Here is a 15,039-nt window from a genome sequence, read left to right on the forward strand (position 1 = left end):
ATTGAGTTTTAATAATTAAGAATTTGCGTGCATAAAGAGGGTCAGAACGTGGACAGAAATGGAAGGATGCCGTCCTGATTCAATTTCTTTCCTTTTTTTCCCCTCTCCAATCACCAGTAAAGAATTCCACCTCCTGTCTGGGAGCCTGCTAATGAAATCTGCTAACAGACCATCCTGTTCAGATGCTTTTCCAAAATAACACTTGGCTGCTGAGACACAGAGACGCTTTGGCAAAATTTGGAAGGCGGAAGCCATTGTGGCCGGTGGAGAAAAATGTTAATTTCCTCTCTTGATAATGATGCATGTCGACTCCAAATGAGATTATGCAAACAGAATGGTGGCTAACATGCCTGTAATGGGCTTAACATGTTTTAAAATACACGGCTGGCGCGCGGCGAGACGTTAATGGAAACCTTTGAGGTTCTCAAATTAAAAGCACTGGGGGACCCGAGGCGGGTACCTGAGGAACACCAGGATTAAGGAATTAATGTGTAACAAAGCTAATTTGAGGCATTTAAGAACTGCTGGTAGGATTTTAATATGGTAGAAGATGAAATAGGTTCACACAGGCACGGTGAATCTTTGATATTTTTACATCATTTCCTACATGTTTTCAGCTTTTTAAAGTTCAACACATCTACACATTCAACAAAAATGTGCTGTTTTACCACCTATTCTGGAGCCAGACACCAGGGGGCAGTCTGAAGACATATTGTCCATGCTTGACAGTCCGGATGAGTCTTCTGAGGGGGTGAATTTGATCAAATGAAGCCGTTTTCGTACAAATGAACGAATCTCAACACGTAACAAGCGTTAGCTTTACGCTGCAACAGGTAGAGCTGCAGCGTCCTCACTTCCCTATGGAAACAGAGGAGACGAACACAGCCGGCGGGTGACGCCAGAGCGACCATGACAGCTGTCCACTCGTGTAAGTCTGAGTTCACACTGCAGCAGTCATTCTGCTCACCACACAAATGCCGATGTCATAATGTCACTGCTAGCATCTCCAGAAATTAGCCTCATTTTTTTCCTGCTTTATTTATAGTTCCTCGAGGAAATGTGTTATCTTTGCTCATTCAACGGAGCAATAGCGATTTCAAATTTAACTTGCACTAACTGGCTAAATATACTTTAGCATTTTGCATGAGGAGCATGTAGCACAATGCTAAATCACTTTTAACTATAATATGTGCTTAAATAATAGCAGTTTATGCTAAAACAGCAGTTTAAGTTCAAGTGCACGGAAATATAAATAGAGACTGAAACAGCAGGAAGTGTCATAAAAAAGCTGTTCAGTACGAAAAGATGCACAATTGCGTGAAATTTAGCGTGCTGCCAAAAACACGACCTGACTGTGATCTTTAATCTGGCTCAGGTGATCATAATCGTGGCGCCGCAGGAAGTCTGAGTGTTTATTATCCTCTTTGACCTCTGACCTCTGGTTTGGACCTTCGCACCAAAGCTTAAAGACAGAAACGAAAGCTTAAAAAAAAAAATCATCTGTCAGCAACTACGTGTATTTATTCCCTAGCAGCCACCTCATCACGGTGCCGAGAAAACACGCAAAATCCACAGAGAGGTCCAAGGCCAGAACCGAGCCAGAACCCAGAGCCCAGATCACAGTCCCGCCCGTGAAGGCGGCGTCACTTTAACCCTCCTATCTGGTCTTCAAGGTCGGATCCAGGAACACGAAGGACGCGTCAGAGAATCGCTCTTGTGCGTCATTTCCATCGAAACATCATCGGAACCTTCTGACACCGACGCTGTTGTTCAGAACCGAAGACCACGCGGCACCGAACGCAGAGGGGCCGCGCGTGCCAAGACGGTATCGAGCTGCTTATTTTTTTGAATTTTTTTTTTATGACAGCAGTCTAGTTTAAGGAAGCCTATTACCGTCCACCCACACACACCCATCAGGAGAAGGCGCACCACGACCTCAATCACCCTACACGCACGCGCGTCCACGACGCCACTCACACATCGGGGCAACACTGCCACCATGTGGTCAGAGCAGCAAAGGGATTCTGGTTCAACGTTGACTGGAGGGTTTTTTTTCCGATTCTGGACATTTTGTACCTCACAGTTGACGGGATTTGACATAAATCGAGTTTTAAAAAATATAAAAATGTGAACTAAACGTCTGTGATGATAGAGTCTAATAACACGCGCGACCTTCCAACACAGATCTGAGGTTTTTATGAATATAAAGAGGATTTAAACAGAATCAATGAGCCACTTGGATTTTTTCTTGGGGTAGATTTTAATGAAATGATACAATGAGATTAAGATACACTGATACTTTATTTAAGGGCTTATACTGGATATGATGGCAGGAAAATTCTTTACATGACATTTTAATTAATCTGTCGACTGTAAACTGAAATCTTTCCTCTAATTGGGTATCACCCAGGCAACACTTGAGAATTCTCAATACTGGGAAATGTTTGGCATGGAAACAAGGACGGTGAAATAAAGTGTCGGCTATTGGCAGCTCCGGCAGAAAATTATTGGAATGGAGTTCTTAAAAAGAGCATCACGAAGATTAAATCACTTTTTTTTTTTTTTTTTTTTTTAAATAAAGGCACTTTTTTTTTTAACCTCAAACTGAGTCCAAACTGAAAGAAGTGACTTAAATGGTGGGAAGATTATGGAATTGGGGATTTAAAATAGTACTTAAGGGCACATTTAGTTCCAGGATATCCTGGGAGCTTTGGCTCTACAGTGGAGTCGAAAGAGCCCAAAGCATTTACAGAGTCACTCAACGAACATGAACAAAATTCATTTTGTGTGATCAAAAGTGTTTCCTGTTACTGCTCCTTCACATTAAAAGCATTTTTGAGCCTTCACCATAAAGCTGCTCCTGCATGGAGAATTTTGTCAGCTTAAGCCGCCTTTTTAAAAGTTAATAACTTGTGATGAGGCACAATGTTACTATTATTGTACAGTCGAAGGATTCTCCTTCATTCGCCACCTTCCTGGGGTGGGAACTAGTGCACAGAAATGCTGCCAAAGCAGCTCCAGGCTCCTCTACCTCACCTTCATAATAAATATGTTTTTACAATCCTCTGATTAAGACAATCACATTTTAAATGTAATTAAACCATTTTTAACTGATTCAGTGTATGATTCCTGGCAGGAAGCCCGGGATTTCTTGAGGCCCCCCTCCCGCTGACAACGGCGGCGTTTGGCCTTTGTGAGAGTCTGTGGCGGCGCGGTGGACGGGGCCAGGCTGTGTGGGCGTTTCTGAGATGTCTTTTGAATCTGTGACATCAGAGCTAGGTGTTGTTGTCTCCGTCTGCTCCGCTGCTTCCTGTTTAGGTTCCTAGCAACAGCAAGAACAAACAGTGTTCTTCGACTGACGAGCAAAGATTTAGTGTCACGCTTTTATAACAACAAAGAATAGTTTGTGACTCTCAAAAAAACCAACCCAAAACACCAGTTTTGTTTGTGGAACATCCCAGCCATCACGAAACATCCCAGCTACTTCAGCAGAAATGCTAACAGACGCCCTCAGCTAACCTCTATGCATCGGCACCGAAGGGCCACCGACCCCGCCGTCAGAGGGCGGAGCCAGGAGGTGCGTCACCAGGCAGGCATGCATGCGTCAAAAAAGCAGGAATGGGACGTTCGCAAAGCCAAAATATGCGTGCATGCACACACCCATTAGTCACTGTCACCAACCCATGCATCCACACACAAAGGAAGAAGAAAGCCTGGACGATGACAATGCGTGTGTGTGCTCACATGCCACACACACGGTAGGTTTCCATCAACCTTTGCATGTGCCAGTGGCTCACCTTTCTATGTGTGTGTGGGCAGCAGAAGAGGAAAGTTGAGGTTAATCAGAGTTAAAAACACATTTTCTACACAACAGACACCAACAGAACAGAAGAAGTTGACGATCGTCATTATTCTTAGTGAGGACTGAAGGGTTAGATCTTGATATAACTCCGCCAAATGTTGCAGCAGCTTAACCAACATCTCCAGCATCAGCGCGAATTAATGGATATTTTGACCCTTAATAATAATGTGTGTGTATCATCAGGCCACGCCCCCTAAACGCCAGTCTTACCTGTAGTGACTCAGACTCTGCAGGGTTCTGCCTGTCCTTCGTCACACTCATCATTTCCCTGATGTGAACGATGGCAAAGGCAATGGTGACCCAGGGGGCGCCGGAGAGCACCCAGGCCGGCTTGTTCACGTCCTCCTGCTCCTCCTGGAACCTGGTCTTCTTGACGGGTGTGACGGCAGCCTGGTGGCTCAGGGAGGGGCTACTGATGGAGCCCTGACTCTGCACCTCGATGGTGGCGATGGGAACTGGGCTGGACGGGACTGGGATGTTCTCGGCCAGGATTTGATCTTCTGTTGGAGGAAATAGCACCAACCATCAGTTGCAGGTAACCTTTTCTCCACGTGTCCATGAACTGGGACGAACCTTTTATGTGTTGTGTTATATATGTGTTTTTAAGTTTGTTAGTTCCCACCTTTCCCTTCCATCTCTCTGCTCAGACACTGGATAAAGGAGAACATGAGGAGGATGACGAGCGAGGCCATGCCGATGCCCCTGAACGTTTCTGCAGCACCTGCCAAACAGGACAGAAGGCAGTGTGAGTATTCAGGAATCGACATCGGCTTCACGTGCTTCGCTTTAAGGGAGTTCGGTCCAACCCTTCCGATCCTACCGAAATAGTTGACAAAGACTCCTCCCACCATGGCGCCACAGCCGCGGCCCAGACCCAGGTGGAGGCCCTGCAGGATACCCTGGGCTGACGTCCTCAGTGCGGGCGGGACCGCCGCGCTCAGATAGGAGATGCAGGCGGCCCAAACCGACGCATGTGTCACACCTGGGAGACACAGGCAGACAAGGCTGAATCAATGTTGCCCCCAGCTGAGGACAGAACGGAGCATTTAAAACGTGCTATTACACAATCTGTCCACCAGGGGGACGTCAACTCTCAGCATGGTGTGGAATCAAACTACTATTACTTTCTCTTTTTCGGTTCATGAAATACTGTTGTTTTTCCTCTTTTATGGAAGTTAAACACTTTCAGTTCCTGTTAAGAAGTGTCACATGATCACCACGCCATCTCCAAGCTGCGCACAACATATGTTTAGTGCAAACAGCAGTGAAATAACATCATGTTGACGCTCTTCAACGTACTATTCATGGCAAAACAACGATTGTATTCTAAAGTGGTTTAAGGGTCTGTCTTTCACAGAGTCATCATGTTTTCTTCTGAGGGGTCAGGGGTCTACCTTTATTAACCTCTAATATTATTATTATTATTGTCTTTATTGCAACAACCATATAAAACAGTTTAATCACAATGTATTTCCCAGAAAAGTACAAATGTTGTCTTTTCCATGGATGATTCTACAGATGATTGATAAATCCAAGCTTTAAAAGTCACTGATTGATTAAAACATTTGGCCAAACATTACTTACATGGTGCAATTATTATTATTTTTTTTTAACACAAGCATATCGTACATCCTGCTGCACTCCAGGGGCGTCTCACTAACCAGCAGATCGGTGTTGACCCATCTAGTTCCTGTCAGACAACGCCCAGCTTCCTGTCCCCGTCCACACACTCCCCGTGGTCCTAATGCCCCCCCACAGAGAAGGGAAGAGGTTACCTTGAAGGATCTCCATGGGCAGGACAGACCAGGCGTTCTCCAGGTAGGAGATGTACAGGTAGCGCGCAGTGTTGCAGGCCAGGCCGATGTAGAGCACCCTGAGAGACAGAAACATCTCTCATTAACATTTATGGTGCTGAATGAGGGGAAACAAACCAAAACACGAACCATTTTCCACCAAAGTTAATCCTTGTTTACACTGTCTGAGAATGCCACTGTGCACACAAACGCAGATCAGCCTGGGTTCATTCAAATGTGATCCGCTGGCTCCTCTGGGATCGCTTCAATCACCTGATCGTCTCGTGCTCAGCACAAAGCACTCAGAGGCTTCAGCAGCAGACAGCAAAGGTACAAAGGAGCTCCCAATTCCACTCAAACTATCAACCCAGCACAGTTTTATCACGATGAACACGTGAAACCACGGAAGAGAAAACTGTGACCTGCAGCACAGAACCTCTCACATGTAGGGTTCTTCTCACAGCAGCTTCTGTGGTTGAAAGTGTTCATCTTAACCCTGAACAAAAGCACACATGGAACAAAGAGCATGACACACCCTCCAATGGTTCATCTGCTCACTGTCATCCTGGTTGAGCTTTTATTTGTCCAGAGGTAATTTGCTGAGCACATACAGACTAAACAAACAATACTGGCAACCGTTTACACTCCGCAGCAGGTTTTTGACTCGCAGGATCTTTTCAGCTTTACAAACAAGCCATCGTGTATTCAGAGGCAGGACAAGTGAACAGATGAGCAATAAATTAGGTCTGTTTTATGAGGACGATCTTGCTCATTGCTGACGGTTTGGCGTTAAAAGAGCAGCATTTGCAGGACATTTGCAATCTGTGCGTTCGCTTTAAAATGAGTTCAAGCTAGCATGAAGCTTCACATCCTCTCACTGCTGCTGCTGCTGCTGCTGCTTGACATGAACACACACAAGCTGCCACAGCTGCAGATGATGAGTCAAAAATACAGACGCTGAGCCAGGCAGCAGGTAGATTCTGGCAGTGGAAGGAAGGAGAGTGCGAGAGCCGTTGAGTGCTTCCTGTGCAGCTGGCTCTGACAGGCCGGCTGCAGCTGAAAAACAACACCGTCATCTCAAGTGTCCCCGCAGCCACCATGAGAGAAAGTCTCTGGCTGCTGCTGCATAAACCTGGACCAGGACGGTCTAACCGTCATTTATTACCTCCATAAATATCAATACTAAATCAGTTACTGTTGATTTGCTTCATAGTTATGAGGGGAAATGAGACAACCGAATTATTAGAAACGGCAACGTTAGACACCCTAAGTACAGATCAGAGCACTGAGATCCAGCTGTTGGAGGTCTGAATGCTTATTCAGATGCCTACTTAAGTGAGCGCTCACTTTTCCTGCCATTTGTGTCTATGTTCCTCTTCTTTTCTACACATTTGTGATGGCTTTTTCTTTTTCATCACCACACTTGTCTGGGTGGCGTCACAGGCGTATCTTAGCAACGCTGACAGAACTTTCTATTGGTGCAGGGATCCGTATTCTTGGAGCAACAGTGACACGGCAACATAACTGTATCTCATTGGTCAATGAGAAGCTCATCCCAGACAGGTGGAGTCAGCATCAGCAGAACCATCAGAGCTGCCCCCCCCCCCCTCCATTAAAATTCCCCAACATGAATTTTAAAAGATCCAAAACATTATTATTTGATTTAATGTTGATGTCTGTGTGCGTGGCAGACGTGTGTACTGGACATTTATGGAAATGCGTGACAACAAACCTTTCCCTGTGTCCTTGTGGAGCATCTTTTTAACATGGACACAGATGCATGCATCCAGAGACGTGTGCACAGAGACGTTCTGGCGTGTAAATCTTGGTTTATCCATAAGGCCACAGTGAATAGCTGGCCATTGGCTGCATATTTGGCCACTTACTGATGACATCGACTGTATCGTCTGTGGAAGCTGGGTCAGGCAGACTGTCGCCGTCAGCCAGTACTTATTTATTTAGGTACTGTTCGTGCTCCCTAGTCGACAACAAAAGCGCATATTTGCAATTATTCCACGCAGGCCGTGGACATACATGCTCCTCTATTACCGGCTGTCATATTTTCTGACCCTGTCCTCACCAGTGGTGGAACGCTTGGTAAAGAATTTAAAGAATCATTAAGGTAATTGGGGACCATTGACTGAATCCAGATGCTCACCATCTCAGCTCATCTCAGTGTCTTACCTGACGTGTCCGACCAGCTCGATGAACTTGTGGCTGGTGAAATAGGCGGCGAGCTCTGCGATGTGGCTCAGCACGGAGCAGACCCCGAACAGCGTGGTGGTCCCGTGCAGGTCCTCTAAATGCCAGTACAGGAAGGTGAAGACGAAGCCGTAGCCGAAGCCCATGAACCAGGCGACGAAGAGGACAGAGCTGTAGCGCACGCTGCACAGGAGCTTCAGGAGATCGATGTAGTGGAACTCCTCGGGAGGGCTGACCGGGGTCTGCTCGGAGGGGCTGGACTCTGGCGACGCTCTGGAGGAGTCCGTTTCCGTCACCACTTCCTCTGGAATCTCCTGTCGGTAGCTGACATCTTTTTCAAAGTGGAACTGAGTGGCAACAATGAACGCCACACCCATCAACACACCAAACACAATGAAGGCGATCAGGTAGTTGTGAATTCTAAAGTCAGGTATGACGCAACCGATTCCATCGATGGTGACCTCCAGGTGGGTGTGATCGATCCAGATGCCCACCAACAGCATGGCCAGACCCCAGCCCAGGGATCCCCACATCCTCTGTAGCCCGTAACGGTCGCGAGCTTTACCAAGATACTGCAAGGTGACCGTATCCACAATGGTGATGGCGGGGGCGCTGAAGAACTCCCCAACAATGATGACGAGGAGGATGAGGAGGAAGATAGACTCCACCTGGTCATTGTTGTAGATGATCTGGTACTCCTTCTGTTCGGTTGGAGCAGGAGAGGTGGTGGTTGGGGAGGAGAGGGTGGTGTTCGGCGTGACCTGGGTGCTGCTGGACAAAGTAAAAGCAGCAGAAGTGGCATTGGCGTCCACGCTACGCTTGTGCCAACGGAACTCCAATGAGCGCGAGTCCAGGAGCTCCCGAACGCCCGCAAAGTCTAGGACACTCCGACGACCTCTGGAGTGGTTGGTGGTGTTGCCTGGCATCGTCAGGTTATCGTAGGGAAGGGTGGTTGTGACGGGGGCCAGTGTGGTCAGAGGCCCGCCGCCTTCTTCCTCACATTTCATCTCAGCTGGTTTGACAAAGCCGATGCCACAGTTGAACACCAACCAGCAGAAAACAGAAAACAGTAGCACCACTTTACCCTTCTTGAAGCGGTCGGCCACCACACCCCAGAAGGGGGCGCTGCAGAACTCGATCAAGTAGCGGATGCCGACGAGCAGCCCGCTGCGGCTAGCCGACAACCCCAGCTGCTTGTAGTACACAGCGAGCAGCGGGTGCAGGGAACCATAGGCAGCATAGAAGAAGAAGTAGAAGACCTTGGAGACCAGAAGGGTGGTGTTGAGATGGAGGCACATCCTCTCGCAGCAGTCCGTGGATTTGGAGCTGGAGCTGGGCGGCTCCTCGGGGGGGGTGTCAGAGGAGGGAGCCGCCGGTTGATCCGCGGACAGAGTGTTGAACGACTCGGACAACACATATTTTCTTTTCTGTTCCTCCTCATCGTCAGTCAGGATGGCGACCTTGTCATTAGCGGCCATATCTGAAAAACGAAGGAATGACGATGAGACGGGGGGGTGCGTCGGCCTGCTGAGAATAGAACAAAGGACAAATAGAAAGTTTGTGTTGTCATTACATGATGCAGATTGGCAGCGCTGCTCCAGACGGTGCTTATAAGACCAGTGGAGGGGACAAGAGCAATATATAGGGGAGTAAAGGTCATCATTTTTCTATCAGATTGAATAGTTTTATTGTTCCAACAAAGACAAATCTGTGTTTGGCGCTTCTGAAGCTTTAAAAACACAAAGCCTTCACAAACGGATTTGTGCCACAGATTCACATAAAAACACTTAAAATCTATCTGAAACATTTGAACACGGACTTCAGCTCAGAGTTTGCGAATAACCACTTGTGTTAACTACTTACTTAAATAAAACAGGTTAAACATATGGTGCTGCTCACCTCGTTGTTTGAATTCCTAAATAAATGGAATAATACAACTTCAATGTTATTCAGATTTCCATTCGACAAACACGCTTATGTTTAATAAAGGATGAATAACTTGACGGTCATAAGAAACTCCCAGTTTGCAGCCACTGAGGCGGAAGTGGAGATATAACCGCCAACAAAAATGTCTTTTTTCTATTTTAAACAGGTCCAATAATTAAATTCCATTAATTACCTGACACCAGAAGATGTAATTAGCTGAAGTGGAAACACTGAAGGCAGATAGCGTAGCTGTGGTTCGCACTTCACAATCATGTAGACGTTTTTAAGTGAAAATGGGGGGAAATACTCAATTAAAAAATAAAAGCCGCTTTTAAACATATGGATTTTCTTACCTGGTCAGGTCACCGCTCCCATTAAACTATGACTGCGTTTCTCTTGAATTTCTCACTGAAAGGTTGGACATTTTCGCACTAAGCTCGCCAAAACTATCGAACACCGGTGGATGTCTAAAATTATCGATAGTTCTTTAATCCGACGTACATTTAAAATGTTTCGCAGGCTTTATTTTCTTAGGAGAGAGAACAACAGAGACCAGTCCGACCGGAGCTCCCACCTGTCCCGGCGAAACTGCATCAAGTCCGCCATGATGGACAAGCCGTCTTCCGGGCAATCTTTCCAAATTAATAACAATTTTCGATTTAGTTCAATGCTAGGTATTCAATTTTATTTTGGTATATCTCCATCATCATTATAAGGTCTTTGTTTGTTTGTGTTTTTCAAAAACGTGCGTGCATGTGAACATATTCTTCCAACAAACGAGCGCCAACGCTGTGCTTTTGCTTTTCTATATCCGGTTGTTTTCATTACTGATTTCCTGCAAGTGACGCAGCAGAGCGACTCCACCTATAGGGGCCCGATGTTTAAATTAAAGGAGAAACTCCCCTCCATCGCCACTGCACGCAAATAAATAAAAGGGAAAAGAAGTGGCGCGATGTAAGTGAACACAGTTGAAAGTAAATCCCCCAAAATTGAAAACGACGAAGACATGCGCGACAAGCCTTTCGAGCAACATCTGTGATTTTATTAGTTGTTATCCTATGCTGAAATTATACACTTATATATTAAAAGAATCTCATGTAAACGCTTTCTACTGTAATACAACTCTTCGCCTGCAGGGGGCATGCGGTTCGTGTTTGACTAAGTCTGGAGTCTAATGAGCGACAAGTCCGACAGAATGAACCCCATTTATAAAACAGCATGATTTAAGCAGTACGAAAATAATTTTATTAAATGTTGCAGGGAACAAAACAGCAGCAAAGCGGTGGTTTCAGTAGTCTGACTCATCTGAGAGCTCTCCCTGTTGAGTCCAGTGCTTCCCTCGCTTTTTCTTCTTCCTCTTCCTCTCCCCCATCACCATGGCAGCCAGCACTGTTATCACCACGGTGACAGTGATGATGAGCACGGTGACTGTTTCGGCGATGCACAGCTCCGTGTCCACGTCCATCAGCAGGTAGTCCCTGAGAACCTGTGGTTCCTTGCAGGACAGGTTGTAATAGTCATCCAAGAAGAGCCTCTGAATGGTGCGCAGCTTCCGAAACACTCTCTGCAGGTCACAGTCGCAGTTCCAGGGGTTCCCCTCCAACAGGATGTGGGTGCTGTAAGTGTGGATGTTCAGGAAGGTCTTGAAATAAACCGAGGACAGTTGGTTGTCCCCCAAATGAAGCAATGTCATGCTGGTGAGCGGCTTGAAAACACCCGGATCTGTCTCGCTGATCTGGTTCCCAGCTAAGTTGAGGACCTCCAGGGAGCGCAGCATGGAGAAGATCCCACTCGTCAGAGCTGTCAGGTGATTGTCCTGCAGGTGGAGCTGCCGCAGGGTGCTCATGGAGGAGAAGGACCTCACCTGGATGGTGCGAATCCTGTTGCTGCTCAGGTTTAGCCTCTGGAGGCCATCCAGGTGCAGGAAGCTGCGGCTGTCCAGGCCGGTCAGACAGTTGTGGGACAGCTGCAGCTCCCGGAGGAACGCCAGGCCCATGGAGAAACCTTCAGTCAGGGTGAAGATCTGGTTCCAGCTCAGATCCAGCTTCTGCAGGAACTCCAGCTGGGAGAAGCCGCCATCCTCCACCACGCTGATGTTGTTGTTCTGCAGCAGAAGGACGCGCAGCTTTCGGCTTTTGCTGAAGGAGCGTTCGGGGATGACGGAGATGTTGTTGTCGCTCAGGTCGAGGAGTTCGGTGGTGGGCGGGACTCTGACGGGCAGGTGGTCGAAGAGCCCCCGGGCACAGATGACGAACCTCAGGTCTCCATGACAGTCACAGCCCAGCTCGCACCTGCTGTTGTTAGAACAGGAAGTCTGCAGCATCACCAGGAGCAAAAGCAGGAAGTCCTTCATGGCTCCACTGAGGACGGAGGAGATGCTGCAAGAAGACACAGCTGTCAAAACTGCCCGTCGGTAACCTGGCAACTGCTGTTAAAGAGTTGTAGTTTCTTAAAAAAAAATAAAAAATCTCTTTAAAATGATCGTTTTAGCGTACTTATTTCGTGAAAAATAACCGTGTATTCATGATTAACGTACATTTACAGTCATAAAAGTTGTAATACGAATATCTGAGGTACTTCTGCAACACCGGTGACTAAAACTACTGTCGTGAACAACGGCTGGCAGGAAAATAAAGTCCATAAGTTAAATCTTCCCTGTTTTAAAGAGGGAAACGTAAGGAAGCGTCCGTCTCACCCACAGCCGCTCCGGTGCTCCCCGTTTGTTTGACCAGCTGATGGATGTCAACACGGCGGCAGCTGAAAGCTGGACATGATGGAGGTGAGCGAGGGCGGATTCAAAGCCAACGGCACAAAGGCAGAGCGATGGAAAGAGACAGAGAGGAGAGCTCGTCAATTATTCACCAGGCGGAGAGGCGGCTGCTGTGTGTGTGTGTGTGTGTTGGGTGGGGGGGCTTTAAGAGATTGAAGCCAAAGTGGGCCACAGCCACCAGAATTAAAAGGCCTGGGAACATGTGATTGTTCGAAGGAAGAGCGCATTTATCTAATCCATCTCTGTTTATAGATGAGTGGATAAGTTTAATCACACAAGGAAAATCCTCATTGTATTGTTTTCTCCTCATCTCTGCATGAATAAATAAATAATCCATAAAGATAAAACACCTACAGTTCAGATCAGGAATTGAACCAGATCCTCCTCTACTATAGATAGAAGGGGGTCCTGATTCACCAGCGCGTCACCTTTGATCACAACAGGGACGTAATTGTATTTCCTTTCATCCTGCTAAAGGTCGGGGGTCGGCGTGTGCTCTGCTGGAGCCGCTGATTGATGTTGGATGAAGAATCGTCACCTGTATGACCGGATCTCCTCCCCAGAGGCTCCAGATGTGCCGCCTTTATTCCCATCTGTTGGATGAAGCGAGGACGCGTCGGGTGGATGATGAGCGGACCTGTTGGTCACCAGGATGAAGATTACGATAATGCTGTTCAAATCCACGGGTAAACCCGCCTCTGCTGCCACTGTCGCCTTCCATCCATTACCAGATGAGGCAGAGATGGAACTCTGTGTGTGTGTGTGTGTGTGTGTGTGTGTGTGTGTGTGTGTGTGTGAGGATTTGTCTGCTTTTCCTGAAAACCCGAAGCTTGACTGAGACATGCTAAACTCCCGGTAACACAGATGTTAATAAATGAACTGAGTGACGGCTTTGTTCCATCTTTCTAAATAAGTTACAATTTTCCAGAAATAAAATGTGTTTTAATATATAGCTTGTATATATATATAACACAAATAACTTGAGATGTTGTTTCCAGCCGATTGGTTTTGCAGCCATGTCGTTCTCATTACCTGAAGGATCGCCATGCCAACAGCCCTAAAATTAAACATTAACCCTCAGGTGGAGAAACCTGTGCTGAGATCAGCTAAAGTTTGGACCCTGTAACCCAATCAACTGATTGAATGAGAGGATTAACCTGGCTAAAGGTCTCACCTGTGTGAATACACCGACTTCTACGTGCAAGTTAGCTTAGCATGACAGGGATAGGGGGCCAGTTCTAGTCTTCTTTATGCTTCCGGCGTTCCTCAAAGTTTTATTCGCATCATCTTATATTGTCACATTTAATCATTTTCATACTAGCATCTGATTAACCAAGACAAATTATTTTAAAAATCCAGCCCAGAATCCTGAAACCTCCCTAAAGTAGATGCTGAATTTGCTTTTCTGCTGATTCATGTGTGAAACAGATATTAGCTGCTGCCTCTGACAGAGTCTTTGTTTAAGGTCGGACAGCTACAGCCATACTTCCTGGATCAGGTGTCCTCCTGGTTCTGGTTTCATGGAAACCTTTGACTTGACCTGAATATTCGTGAAGTACAGAAGAGCAGCTGTAAAATTCTACAGTTACCTGAACTGTTAAATGGACACAGAGAAGTGGTGGAAGCGCTGTTAGCACCCATACTGCCAGCACCATGGTTTTCTATATTGTGTGTGTTTAGCACATCATATGGGTGTGTGCATACTGTAGATGGCAAACATATGTGTTTGGCATATATAAGCATACATGTGTGTTGTATCAGAGCGCAGCAGGATTACAGTGAGACACATGAAAGCTGCCTCAGTCTTGATGAAGATGCTAATCGGTAATCCGAGATGAAGAGGATTATGTGTGCGTTATGCAGCAGAACATTAAACTTTCACTCTTTTCTTTGATTTTATGCTCTATTTGTCAAATCAAGTCAGATAAAACATTTGTCACACATTTGTATTTATTTTGGATGTATTTATATCTAATGTTGGTCAACCCTAGTTGATTTGTTTACATACGTATTTGACCTTTCTTACATTCAATTATATATGTTGAAAAGCTTTAAAATAAGTGGTAGCTATCCTCGAAGTGCAATGGAGTAGAGGAAAGGCTTACAGCTTACATGGAAGAGCGATTTGAAGAAAATTAAAGGATAAATACGTTAATGTGCAGGCTGGTAGTGATTGCTGTCAAGTCAAAGCGTGGACCGAACGCTGACGTCATCAGACGGTGCCGTATGCAGTACGCACAGCAGCCACTAGAGGGCAGAAGAGGACAGTCACGGCGTCCTGATATAAAGAGCATTTGCAGCAACAGAACACAAACTTCTGCGATGAAAACAGCACAAATGGCTCTTGTCATTATATGTCACGACAGCCCTGCAGTCATTGTAAGTTCAGGTGTGGCAGTGTTTGCGGTCACACAGTTTGTTGTTGCCAAGGTGATCAGTTACAAAAAAATGTGTAGCGTGTGTCATAGAGACACGTGCAATAGTCC

The 15,039-nt window shown here is 46.4% G+C and overlaps 2 protein-coding genes across 8 annotated transcripts; both read right to left on the reverse strand.

The window, feature by feature from the left end:
- Positions 1 to 2,241: 2,241 nt before the first annotated feature.
- LOC101068148 (major facilitator superfamily domain-containing protein 6-A) lies at positions 2,242 to 10,415 on the reverse strand. Of its 5 annotated transcripts, none has more exons than XM_029840506.1 (8): positions 10,137 to 10,413; positions 9,431 to 9,464; positions 7,840 to 9,337; positions 5,638 to 5,735; positions 4,683 to 4,844; positions 4,485 to 4,583; positions 4,073 to 4,362; positions 2,242 to 3,322 (listed from the first exon to the last, which is right to left on the reverse strand). In XM_029840506.1, exons 3-8 carry the CDS (start codon positions 9,333 to 9,335, stop codon positions 3,116 to 3,118), a joined length of 2,352 nt encoding a protein of 783 aa, XP_029696366.1. In that variant the 5' UTR covers positions 9,336 to 9,337; positions 9,431 to 9,464; positions 10,137 to 10,413; the 3' UTR covers positions 2,242 to 3,115. The 5 variants fall into 5 exon arrangements, with proteins under 5 accessions (XP_029696366.1, XP_011604575.2, XP_011604577.2 ...); XM_029840507.1 differs by lacking the exon at positions 9,431 to 9,464 and adding an exon at positions 3,798 to 3,801 and having other exon boundaries at positions 3,180 to 3,322; positions 7,840 to 9,384; positions 10,137 to 10,415; XM_011606273.2 differs by lacking the exon at positions 9,431 to 9,464.
- A 322-nt stretch (positions 10,416 to 10,737) lies between these two features.
- On the reverse strand, positions 10,738 to 14,767 carry LOC101067919 (leucine-rich repeat-containing protein 15). 3 transcript variants are annotated; one of them, XM_003966595.3, is made up of 4 exons: positions 14,704 to 14,767; positions 13,092 to 13,190; positions 12,479 to 12,547; positions 10,738 to 12,161 (listed from the first exon to the last, which is right to left on the reverse strand). In XM_003966595.3, exon 4 carries the CDS (start codon positions 12,134 to 12,136, stop codon positions 11,072 to 11,074), a length of 1,065 nt encoding a protein of 354 aa, XP_003966644.1. In that variant the 5' UTR covers positions 12,137 to 12,161; positions 12,479 to 12,547; positions 13,092 to 13,190; positions 14,704 to 14,767; the 3' UTR covers positions 10,738 to 11,071. The 3 variants fall into 3 exon arrangements, with proteins under 3 accessions (XP_003966644.1, XP_029696907.1, XP_029696908.1); XM_029841047.1 differs by having other exon boundaries at positions 14,666 to 14,704; XM_029841048.1 differs by lacking the exon at positions 14,704 to 14,767 and adding an exon at positions 14,659 to 14,674.
- Between the last annotated feature and the right edge of the window lie 272 nt (positions 14,768 to 15,039).

This window comes from Takifugu rubripes, chromosome 8 (assembly GCF_901000725.2).
Source record: "Takifugu rubripes chromosome 8, fTakRub1.2, whole genome shotgun sequence".
Taxonomy (NCBI): Eukaryota; Metazoa; Chordata; class Actinopteri; order Tetraodontiformes; family Tetraodontidae; genus Takifugu; species Takifugu rubripes.